The sequence below is a fragment of the Pristiophorus japonicus genome, chromosome X (assembly GCF_044704955.1).
Source record: "Pristiophorus japonicus isolate sPriJap1 chromosome X, sPriJap1.hap1, whole genome shotgun sequence".
Classification (NCBI taxonomy): Eukaryota; Metazoa; Chordata; class Chondrichthyes; family Pristiophoridae; genus Pristiophorus; species Pristiophorus japonicus.
Window position 1 is genome coordinate 14499818 of NC_092010.1, and position 12927 is coordinate 14512744.

The 12927-nt window shown below is 45.0% G+C and overlaps 1 protein-coding gene across 4 annotated transcripts in view; it reads right to left on the bottom strand.

Moving 5' to 3' along the window:
* The window catches only part of LOC139240875 (SWI/SNF complex subunit SMARCC2-like), an 875893-nt gene that overhangs the window by 588813 nt on the left and 274153 nt on the right, over positions 1-12927 (bottom strand). For all 4 annotated transcript variants that reach the window (XM_070869382.1, XM_070869381.1, XM_070869383.1 and 1 more), the window contains exons 21-23: positions 10109-10270; positions 6079-6140; positions 4700-4826 (exon numbers count right to left, since the gene is read on the bottom strand). In XM_070869382.1, coding sequence (XP_070725483.1) covers positions 4700-4826; positions 6079-6140; positions 10109-10270 — 351 coding nt within the window. The remainder of the gene's footprint in view (positions 1-4699; positions 4827-6078; positions 6141-10108; positions 10271-12927) is intronic.

Consider the following 12927-nt stretch of genomic DNA (forward strand, 5'->3'; position numbering starts at 1 on the left):
GGGCATGTACAGCACGGGTTAGATACAGAGTAAAGCTCCCTCTACACTGTCCCATCAAACACTCCCAGTGAATGTACAGCACGGGTTAGATACAGAGTAAAGCTCCCTCTACACTGTCCCATCAAACACTCCCAGTGCATGTACAGTATGGGTTAGATAGAGTAAAGCTCCCTCTACACTGTCCCATCAAACACTCCCAGGGCAGGTACAGCACGGGTTAGATACAGAGTAAAGCTCCCTCTACACTATCCCATCAAACATTCCCAGGGCATGTACAGCACGGGTTAGATACAGAGTAAAGCTCCCTCTACACTGTCCCATCAAACACTCCCAGTGCATGTACAGCACGGATTAGATACAGAGTAAAGCTCCCTCTACACTGTCCCATCAAACACTCCCAGGGCAGGTGCAGCACGGGTTAGATACACAGTAAAGCTCCCTCTACACTATCCCATCAAACACTCCCAGGACAGGTACAGCACGGATTAGATACAGAGTAAAGCTCACTGTACACTATCCCATCAAACACTCCCAGGGCATGTACAGCACGGGTTAAATACAGAGTGAAGGTCCCTATATACTATCCCATCAAACACTCCCAGGGCAGGTACAGCACGGATTGGATACAGAGTAAAGCTCTCTCTACACTGTCCCATCAAACACTCCCAGGGCATGTACAGCACGGGTTAAATACAGAGTAAAGCTCCCCGTACACTGTCCCATCAAACACTCCCAGGGCAGGTACAGCACGGGTTAGATACAGAGTAAAGCTCCCTCTACACTGTCCCAGCAAACACTCCCAGTAAATGTACAGCACGGGTTAGATACAGAGTAAAGCTCCCTCTACACTGTCCCATCAAACACTCCCAGTGCATGTACAGTATGGGTTAGATAGAGTAAAGCTCCCTCTACACTTTCCCATCAAACACTCCCAGGGCAGGTACAGCACGGGTTAGATACAGAGTAAAGCTCCCTCTACACTATCCCATCAAACATTCCCAGGGCATGTACAGCACGGGTTAGATACAGAGTAAAGCTTCCTCTACACTGTCCCATCAAACACTCCCAGTGCATGTACAGCACGGATTAGATACAGAGTAAAGCTCCCTCTACACTGTCCCATCAAACACTCCCAGGGCAGGTACAGCACGGGTTAGATACAGAGTAAAGCTCCCTGTACACTATCCCATCAAACACTCCCAGTGCATGTACAGCACGGGTTAGATACAGAGTAAAGCTCCCTCTACACTATCCTATCAAACACTCCCAGGGCATGTACAGCACGGGTTAGATACAGAGTAAAGCTCCCTGTACACTATCCCATCAAACATTCCCAGGGCAGGTACAGCACGGATTATCTAGAGTAAAGCTCCCTGTACACTATCCCATCAAACACTCCCAGGGCAGGTACAGCACGGATTAGATACAGAGTAAAGCTCCCTGTACACTATCCCATCAAACATTCCCAGGGCAGGTACAGCACGTATTAGATACAGAGTAAAGCTCCCTCTACACTGTCCCATCAAACACTCCCAGGGCAGGTACAGCACGGGTTAGATACACAGTAAAGCTCCCTCTACACTATCCCATCAAACACTCCCAGGACAGGTACAGCACGGGTTAGATACAGAGTAAAGCTCCCTCTATACTATCCCATCAAACACTCCCAGGGCAGGTACAGCACGGGTTAGATACACAGTAAAGCTCCCTCTACACTATCCCATCAAACACTCCCAGGGCAGGTACAGCACGGGTTAGATACACAGTCAATCTTCTTGCAGATTCTCTCAATAATTTACTTTAATTCCAGTCTCCGAAGGAGATACCTAATGTTCAGTTTCATCTGGCACAAGGCCCTGTACAACTTTTCTCTTTCAAACATTCATAATTATTAATTCCTTTGAGATTCAATAAGAACTTGGGGGCAGCAGCTTTCACTTAGTAGCACTGGAGTTGTGAGACATTAGTTTACAATTTGCCTTACAGTGGTTGGGCTGTAAGGGGAGACATCCAAGAAAGAAACAACGTGCATTTATATAGCTCATTTCACAACCTCAGGATATACCCAAGTGCTCCATAACCAATTAAGTACTTTTCATAGAATCATAAAACGGTTACAGCACAGAAGGAGGCTATTCGGCCCGTCGAGCCTGTGCCAGCTCTGTGCAAGAACCGTAGCTAGTCCCATTCCCCCGCCCTTTCGCCGTAGCCCTGCAAATGTTTTTCCTTCAGGTACTTATCCAACTCCCTTTTGAAAGCCACGATTGAATCTGCCTCCACCACCCTTTCAGGCCGTGCATTTCAGATCCTAACCACTCGCTGCGTAAAAAGGTTTTTCTTACATCGCTTTTGGTTCTTTTACCAATCACTTTAAATCTGTGTCCTCTGGTTCTCGACCCTTCCGTCAATGGGAACAGTTTCTCTCTATCTGCTCTGTCCAGACCCCTCTATCAAATCTCCTCTCAACCTTCTCTGCTCTAAGCAGAACAACCCCAGCTTCTCCAGTCTATCCACGTAACTGAAGTCCCTCATCCATGGAACCATTCTGTAAATCTTTTCTGCACCCTCTCCAAAACCGTCACGGCCTTCTTAAAGTGCGGTGCCCAGAGTTGGACACAATACTCCAGTTGAGGCTAAACCAGTGTTTTATAAAGGTTCATCATAATTGCCACGCTTTTGTACTCTTTAGGGCCGAATTTGCCCCTTTCCTGAAGGCTGCTTAACACTGGAAAGTGGCGGCTATCCGCTGCGGAGTGCAGTGGCCGCCAACTTTTTGTGTAATGGCTGCCATTATCAAAATTGCGCTCCCGTGTTATCCTGGCAGTGCCCCGCTCCCCGCTACCTACCGCTCCGCTGCTGCCGATCCGTGCTAAGTGCGTCATCACAGTGCACACCACCAATCTACGCTCCCGACGGCGAAATTTCGCCGTGAAGATCTTTGGCCCACCTGGCGGTGCCAAAACTTGCTGTTTTCTGGTGGTCCAGTGAGGCTGTGACCTTCTGCAATGGCGGCGCGGCTCCCCTTAAAGGGGAGGGCCTACTGCCGCTGCCGCCATTTTATTTTGTCCCCGGGTTCGGCCGAGCCGCCAACATGCCCTCTTGGGTGCCAAGCCGCTGGTCAAGCAAAATCCCTCCGTGGTGGCCCAGTGGACCGAAGTTAAAACATCACTGAGGCTGTCCCTTTTAAGTGAAGAGCCGTGGTGATGCGGCACCGTGATGACGTCATCATGGCGATCACTCCGCATCCCCCAACTTCCGCCCCTCTAGTGTGCTCACCGCGCCAACTTCCGCCCCCATGAAGAGCGACTTCGGGATCCAACTGAAAAAGAAACAGAGCTGAATTTCGCTTAAGAGGCGACCTCAACAACCACGGCAGTGAAAACACTCAAAACGGGTTGCGTGCGCCCCATTTCAGGTGGGGGGCAATTTCGGCCCTTATGCCTCTCTTTATTAAGCCCAGGATCTAGTATGCTTTTTAACCACTTTTTCAACCTGTCCTGCCACCTTCAACGATTTGTGCACATATACCCTAGGTCACTCTGTTCATGCACCCCCTTTAGTTTATATTACCTCTCCTCATTCTTCCTACCAAAATGTATCACTTCGGGTCAGAGCTGTTCTTAACCCACTGGAATTGGCCTTCCTCCAATTATGCATTTTTACTCTCGCATGCTCCCTGTCCTTTTCCATAGCTAATCTAAACCTTATGATACTGTGATCACTGTTCCCCAAATGTTCACCGACTCTACTCTACCTACTTGCTCCACTTGACCCATGTCATTCCCCAGAACCAGATCCAGCAATGCCTCCTTCCTCATTGGGCCAGAAACGTACTGATCAAGAACGTTCTCTTGAACACACTTCAGAAATTCTTCCCCCTCTCTGCCCTTTACACTATTACTATCCCAGTCTACATTAGGATAGTTGAAGTCCCCCATTATCACTACTTTATACTTCTTGCACCTCTCTGTAATTTCTCTGCAAATTCACTCCTCTATATCCTTCCCACTAGTTGGCGGCCGAAAAATACACTGAGTCATGTAATGGCACTTCTATTGTTTCTCAACTCGAACCAAATAGATTCTGTTCTTGACCCCTCCAGGACATCCTCTCTCTCCAGCACTGTAACATTCTCCTGAAGCAACACTGACACCCTATCTCCTTTCTTTTGAAGTGTAGTCACTGTTGAAAATATGGCAGCCAATGTGTGTACATCAAAATCCCATAAACAACAATGAAATAAATGACCAGATCTTTTAGTTGTTGATTGAAGGATAAATATTGGCAAAGACATCGGGAGAATGCCACTGCTCTTTTTTGAGAATAGTGTCATGGGGTTTTTTTGCATCCACCCGAATGGGGAGACAGGGCCTCGGCTTAACGTCTCATCTGAAAGACCTCAGTACTGCAATGAACATGATGTGCTCAAGTCCTGGGTTTTGGCCTTCAACCCACAACCTTCTAACTAGGAGGCAAGATTGCTACCACTGAGCCAAGGCAGACACCAGGTGAATGAGAGGTGACAACGCCCAGTGTTCTTGTATACATCATTGGGAGAGACCCAAGAACAGGTTTTAAGCCCATCTGGCAATAGGTGGTTGTGAATAATACAATGGAACCCAGAACACAAAGGCTGTATGAGTTCCAAGTGCTGCTCTCCCTACGGACCAGTGAAGACTCAAAGGCCTGCTGAACCTACCCACTTCTACCTCAGCCTTTTCATTTTCTTTCTCTGGTTCACATTCTTTTCCTTTGTCTTCATCCTTTTTGGAAGAGTCGGGCTGTTTTTCCTTATTTTCGTCTTCCACTGCTACTTCCTTGTTCTCCTAGGAACAAACCAACAACATGAAAAGGAGACACTGGAACAAGTAACAGGCAAACTGGGGAAAAATATAATAGATTCCTCTGTTTTGTTTGTGGGTCCAGGAACAATGGCATGATGTATGCCAGTATAAATGACTCCAAGTTGTAATTTCTTAAAATGCGAATTCAGGGTGGATTACTAAACATGAAACACAATTCTACTGACATTTTCAATGCAGAAACAGTCAAAGCACTTGTTTTTCTTGGAGGTGTAGGAAGGGAGGGGAATGAATGTAGTATTTCTTTCTTTGGATCACAGTTGTTGCGCCCCATTTTCTCCACTCTTCTCCAGAATGCTTTTGGTCTTGCAGATTCCTTGGGACAGAATATTCGAACATGGAGGCATCACAGCCAAGCCTGATCCTGGCCCCACCTGACGTCTGCGCACACTTGCACTTTCCAAGTATAGAGAGAGATTTAGAGTGTGAACTCTGGCTGATTTCCCACCCCAACCCCCAAACCAGGAACAGTAAGGCCAATTGCAGTGCATCAACTACAGCCCCAGTATAGATTACCAGCTCAACACTGTCAAAGGATTAATTCAAGTACCTTCTGGACTATATGGCTTAGTACCACACCATACAATATATTTCCCCACTGAAGCATCGTAAATAGTTATTATGCAGAATTTTTAGGAAGTACAAATCCTTCTGCACTGCTTCAGTGAAGGAGTTTGTTGTGTTGGCCCTCTCCAGCACTTGGAAGGATGACAACTATTCCAGCGCAGACAAAAAAGGATGGAAGTTCCCTCTCTCAAATGCTTGTAGGCTGATTTGAAATCAGTTCAGGCCTGAGTCGAGGTCCTAACAGGTAAGAGTTCTCAGCACCAAACTACATAATCGTCCATTACTAATCTGCACTCTTATCTGATGGCTGGCTGCTGTGGGGAATGAGCTGCATTAAGGTCTGCTGTTTTCAGGTTGGAGATCAAGCAACATTTATGGCTGGAACAGTGACAACTTTACGATGCAAATAACTGATATTATATCTGTGCCATTTGGGATTTGATGGTGCACTACATCTAATTCCCAGCAGTCTCATCTCCCAACCTAGTAAGCGCAGAGAGATGGTGAAATCAGTGCTTTGAGAGCCTCCAAAGTGCAAGTGACTCTATCAGTACCATGAGGAAGAGGAAAGAACACGTTGGGGGGAGGAGCACGTCAAGAGGAAAGAGCACAGCAGCAGGAGAGAAAAGAGCGCAAAGGGCAGTGTTACCTTTGATTCTTTTTTATCTTCTGCTGGTTGGGCATCTGACTTAATTTCATCACTGCCCTCCTCTGAGAAAGAGAAAGTAAAACAATTTCATTTTTCATATCACAGTCTAAATTGCAATATTAGCCACTTAAGATTGCTAGAAATCTCTTAAACAGTGCAAAACTAAGTAGCATGTGGCATTCACCTTTAATGTTGCTTTGAACTGTTCGAAGCGACCTGCAATATTTCTTCCAGTGGACAGAGATACAATTCTTAGTTGATTGAAATATTTCATACAAGTGAAAATAAATGTCTCATACATACCACCTACTTCTCTCAATATAACGTGGAAAATGAGGAACCAAATAGAGTCAATAACATCACAATGCATCCTGTGTGGGAACTGCAGACTCTACTCCGATACAGACGACTGCTGTACAAGGTATTGCATCTTCGAAGTTAGAATGCAGCACCCTCTCAGTACTGCACAGGAGGGTCAGCATAGATTATGTGCTCAAATCCTGGAGTGGGACTTGGAACCCACCACTGTCTGACTCAGAGGCGAAAGTGCTACCACTGAGCCATGTCTGACAAGCGGGCATATTCCTTTCCTTGAGCTAACTAATACCAAATTAAGTTCCACATGGACAAATGCATATTGCAAGTAAAAAATAGGAGACACATGTATCCCATGGGTGGGATAGAACTGGCGAAGGAGGGAGTTGAGAAAGATCCAAGGGGGTCAGTTGACTCACCGATCACCACGTCCTAACAGTGTGAGAGGGAAATACACAAAGTGACAAAGATACTGGGTTACATAACTAAATCAGGTAAATTCAGTCTGCAGAGGCCATGCGGAGGGGCCATACAGTGCCCTAGTCAGGCTGAACATACAGTACTGGAACCAGGTCTGGTCAATGCATCTAAGGGTACACCATCCAGGCCCTACAAGCAGTTCGAGAGCAACACGGCTGATCATCATTTGCTCTTCAATCTCAAAAAGATGTTTCAGAAGGGACCTTTATTCAGGTGTAGAAAATACTTAATGGGATAGAAAAAGCAAACTGGGAACAATGCTTTCAGAGCACAAGGTCAAGATGTGAAGGGCAGGGATAAGACAGACCCAGGAGTATTTCTTTACATAGAGGGTAATAAACAGCTGGAACAGGCTTACCGGTAAGGGTGTGTGAGGCCTGACACATGGGATGCTGTAATGGGAAGATGTAATAGGACTACTATTGTGGGAGGATGAGATCTGATGGGATGTATGACCTTCTTCATCTGTACCAGTCTCGTGATGCTAGTCAGCAGTAAATTATGAAGCCATGGCAGAATCGAAATCTAAACTAGATGAGAGTTGAGAGAAATTTATCCTTGATCATCAAGGATCAGAATTTGCGTTGGAACACGAAAACACATTTAAATGGGTTAGAGCCCTCTTTGATGAGGAATCTAAGATCAAAAAGGGCCCGATGGTTCAAGGGTTATATAATGACCTGTTAAGTATTGATCAAGCAGTTAGAACAGTGCTCAATACTGTGTAATAAATTCAGTGAACTGCAAGAGAAGATATGCGAGGAGTGTAGGCACAGTCTAAGGGAATGCGGAATGGTAGCTGTAGAGTTGAGGCCAACAGTGTAAGAGGCAGTCGTAAACCAAGAAAGGGATTTGGACACTACAGCCCCATCCCCCTGCACGCTACGTCATCACATCCCTCTCATATACCAACAGAGAAGAAGGAAAGAAATTGTGCAGGGGGATGAGGAGTTAATATCAGCCCTTTCACAGCAGACAGAGGCTGTGTGTAAAAGGAGTTGTGTAAAAATCCCAAGTATAGTCACATCAAGGGCAACAAAAGAATTAGGAAGAAAAGAGAGAATTCAAAAGATCACAGCAAACATCAGAAATTCAAACTGTTTTGAGAGAAAAGGGATAAAAGTAAAAGGCGACAGGATTTCTTTTATTTTCAGTGCACTGAAGCTTTGAAAATGTTTGGGCACTTTCACAGACCATTGTATATTCATACCCGCAGTGTCTGTCAGACCGTTGTATATTCACACCCTCAGTGTTTGGGCAGTGTTTTGCTCTTCTCCATGCATTCCATGGCACTTTGCATTTCTGTTCTTTGCGGTCACACTCTCCACTACTAATGGCTGCTCTCTTCTTTCTGGCCTCCCCTCAAACCCTCGGAATGACCCCAGCATCAAATCCTATTCCTCTCCAAATGTTATTAAACTTTGTCCCTCCCACCTCAAGTGTTCCCACAGCAAGCTAAACCCTAATATGCAAGCTCTCTGCTAGGCCTAGTCCCCTGCATCATTTGCCTCCCAGAGGAAGGCAAACAGAAAGACAGAGAGGCACACAATCAATAACAGAGAGAGCCACAATTTTATTTTTCGTTTTCTCCATGCAAATATTTTTAAACATTTTTTTAATCAATTTCAGCAAAATGCAGTAATCAACTGCCTGGATTAGCTGCAGGACTCACATCATCCACAAATCCCATAAACATTCCATATTTTGGATCTGCAAACTGACATTAAGCTCCAAATGCCCCATCCTACACGCCCTCCTTTTGCCTGTGTCCTGCATCCTGATTGTGATTGATCACGTTGCTTGTCCGACATCCAGTACAGTATGAGCAGAAATTTCCTCCAATTAAGCATTGGGATGACCGAAGGCATTGTTTTTGTCACAAACTCTGTTCCCTAGCCACTGACTCCACCCCTCTCCCTGACTACTGAGCCAACCATTTGCCACCTTGGCATCCCATTTGACCTTGAGCTGAGCTTCAAACCGCATGTCCTCCCAGCATCAAAATCACCTACTTCCACTTCCGTAACATTGCCCGTCTCCGCGCCTGTCTCAGCTCAGTTATTGCTGAAATCCTCATCGATGCTTTTGTTACCGCTAGACGCGACTATTCCAATGCTCTCCTGGCCAGTTTCCACCTTGCACCCTCCATAAATTTGAGCTCATCCAAAACTCAGCTGCCCGCATCCTAACTTGCACCAAGACACGTTCACCCATCACCCCTGTGCTCGCTGACCTACATTGGCTCCCGGACCGGCAATGCCTCGATTTTAAAATTCTCACTCATGACTTCGCTTCTCCGTATTTCTGTAACCTCGCCCCACCATTGGCAGACGTGCCGTCAGCTGCCTGAGCCCTAAACCTCTCCGCCTCTCTACCTCCCTTTCCTCCTTTAAGATGCTCCTCAACCTCTTTGACCAAACATTTGGTCATCTGTCCTAATATCTCTTTATGTGGCTTGGTAGTCAAATGTTGTCTGATCACGCTCCTGTGAAGCACATTGGAACGTTTTACTATGTTAAAGGCGCTATATAAATATAAGTTGCTGTTGTGAAAATCAAACTCACCGCTTCCTCTAACTCATTCTTTCCCAGGACTTCCAAACTCTAGAACTCTTGACCTCTCTCAGTCTTCCCTTTCTGCTACAATGGATAGGATTTTAAAATCTAAGCTACTTGCTGATTTACCTCAACTTCACTCTTACTCTTTCAGATCCTGGGGTTGATTTGCACGGTGGTTCTTTGACCTTCACTGAGCTTTCTCAATAAAAACAGAAAACCTTTGGCAGCACACATAGCACTAAAATCTGCTTTAGTGAAGTAAACTCTGTTATGGATTAAGCAATGTTACAACAGGAGTTTGAAGATGAACGCAATAAACAAAATTAGGAATGTTTCTTCACTACATTTAGTTTCTATCTATATAAATGACCAATACAAGTGCAGGGCCAAAATTTCTAAAATAGAAGTGGACCAATCATTCGTTCTCTAACTCTTAACTAGTTCTTTGAAAATCTGAACATTATGAGCTTGGTACACAAGAACATTTGGATTGGAACGTGTAAAACGACCCCTGTGGGATTTACTATTAAGACAACCAGACAAATTCCAATGATAAGTAAAGAGCTGAAGGATATGCCTAGTCTACTTGGGTACAGCTACTTGGCAAAGTCAACAGGTTCACTGTGAATGGTCCATTGCCTTCAGCTCCCCTGGCACAACTCATCACGTGTACTCACCCAACTTCTCCGGCTCATCTGGGGTAGTTCCTGCAATTCCACTGCTCTCTAGACCATATGTTGGATCTGCCTTCCCAGTGACTTTAGCAGCATCTTCTACTTTCTTTACATGAGCTTCTACCAGAGCCGAGGGGACCTCCTCCTTCATCTTAGAGAACTCCTCTGCAAAGCAAACCCCAATAATGAAAATGGGAGGAGTGTAATGTTCAGTCCCCTGTATACTTACAGACATGCATTTTCTGTTCTCTATTTGGGGTATATGAGCAGAGTGAAGAGTCTTGTTAAAACAGGATCATGAAACTGCATATTGAATGGTTCTGTAAAATAAAAGGCATCCTATAAACAATCATCTTTTATTTGCATAAGATTCAAGAGAATTTTAATACTTCTATTAGATCAAAAAAACTAATTTATTCCTATGTTAAGGATTTGCTTTCAACTTCCGGGTGAGAGAATCCGAGCCGACCTAGTGTTGTTCCTGTCTCTACCTTCGTCCTAATCTTACTATTCTTCACATATACACAGCCTCTGTATACAAGACTGCATTCCTAGCGCAAGGTGTCTCCTCAGGGGAAAATTAAAAAATCCCTGCAGAACAGAACATATATAAAAAAAACATTTAACTGCATTAATATACTGGGCACCTTCAACAAGAAACAGAATTCAGTACTGGTACCTCTGGCAATTTATGCTCTCTGGAGTTTTGGGGGAGGGGGTAAAGTCCTATTGTATATCCATGATTTTCTGATACTGGGGAATCTTCTTAATTGAAAAGAAAAGAAACAGTATAGTTCTGGTCTTATTCATCGTCAGAATTTGAAACTGAGCAGCCAAATCATCTTCATCATCATCATTATCACGGGTGCTAGCGGTTTTTAAATCCCTAAATAATGGAGTCAGGTTTGACATGCTAGAATGTGTTCGTACCCGCTACACCATTTTAAGGAGCCCAGCTTTCTGTTGATGTCAGTTCATGACTTCCCCTATGGCACTGAATTCATGATGGCCCATGGGCTGGCAGCTACTTAATTGAGCTTCTCTCCTTTGCAACTCTATTCTTGGTTATCCATTGCCATCCTTTGCCCTTTCTCCCCCAATCTCCTCTTTTCCACTGCTTAAAACCCCCTGGCCCTAATTCTGGGTGCATTTTAGCCCAATCTATAAGTATAAAGCTACCTGTGCAAAGCCTGACCCTGCTTGTTTTCACTGAGCTTGTTTCAACAGCTGAACTTTGCTCAAATTTGACTTCCCAGACTTCAAGATTCCTCTACCACCAGGACTGCGCTGTTCTACTGGACATTGTAAGAATTAGCTGCTATGTTGCTTAGTTCTAATGTAACTTTGCTAGCCTACAGCCCATCTTCCATCCGTTGCTGTTACCTGCTGAGCTTCTGACTGTCCTGCTGGTTTCTCAGCTTTATTTTGCTGCTGTGGGGGTCCTGGACAGAAATCCACTTATCCTGGGCCAAAGTCAATTTCTCTGCTGCTTCTGGACCTCATAGTGACCTCCAATGTCACCGCCTTTTTCTATGGAAACTGTATTCCTGGTTATAACTTCCACCACCTGCCTCACCCAAACCATGCAGTGGTGATGTGGCTTGCATCACCAAATTACACTTTGGTCTGTCTCCCTACTCTTCCTGCACCGTCTCCTCCTTTGAGCACCTTGTTCCATCCCTCTCACCTCTCCGTTAAAATCCTTGTTCTCAACTGCCCCCCTCAAGTCCCATCCCGAGTTTCTCACCAAGGTAGCCTCCCTTCTTTTTCTTCTCAAACTCTGCGCTGAGCGATTCCATATCCTTTCAATCAGCATCTCAACTCCCTTTGCCCTCTCTCCTTTGATTTCACATCTCTCCCTCCATATAAGCACTCCGAACTGGAAAATATATATCAAAAATAGCAGTGGTCCTAATACCGACCACTGGGGGACAGCACTGTGTACTTCCCTCCACTACTCTCCTGCTTTCTGCCCCTTAGTCTATTTTGTTTCTATGCTGCCACTGTCCCTTTCATCCCATGGGCTTCAATTTTGTTATTAAGTACTTTATTATGTGGTACTTTATCAAATGCCTTTTGAAAGTCCATATACACATCAACTGCACTACCTTCATCAACCCTCTCTGTTATTTCATTGAAGAATTTAATCAAGTTTGTCAGACACAAGTTGCCTTTAACAATTCCCTGTTGGCTGTCATTAATTAATTCATGTTTCTCCAAGTGACAATGAATTTTCTCCCAGATTACGTCTGTAAAAGTTCTCCCACCATCAACGTTAAGCTGACTGGCCTGTCGTTACCAATTTTATCCCTCTCCCCTTTTTTGAACAGGGATGCAACATTTGCAACTCTCCAGTCCTCTGGCACTACTCCCATATCCAAGGATTGAAAGATTGGCCAGAGCCTCTGCTATTTGCACATTGACTTCCCTCAGCAACTAGAATGCATCTCATCCAGACTGGGTGACTTTTCTACTTGAGTGTTGCCAACCTTTTAAGTACCGCCACTTTATCTACTTTTATCCTATCCAATTTCTCTGCAACCTCCTTCTTTACTGTGACAACGGCATCCTCTTCTGTGAAAATGGATGCAAAGTACTCTTCAATACCTCAGTCCTACCCCCTCTGCCTCCACAAGATGATTTCCTTTTTGGTTCCTAAGAATGTTGCCCTTTAACTGGCTGCAGCTTTTTAAAGGCTGCACCAGAATTGTATTTCCCTCCCTCCCACTGGCAGTAAACCCGAAGTGTGGTATTCTGGGCTCCAAACCACACTGCATTGCTAATGAGTATTTGAGGAGGAAATTACGGCGGGTTAGCAGTGG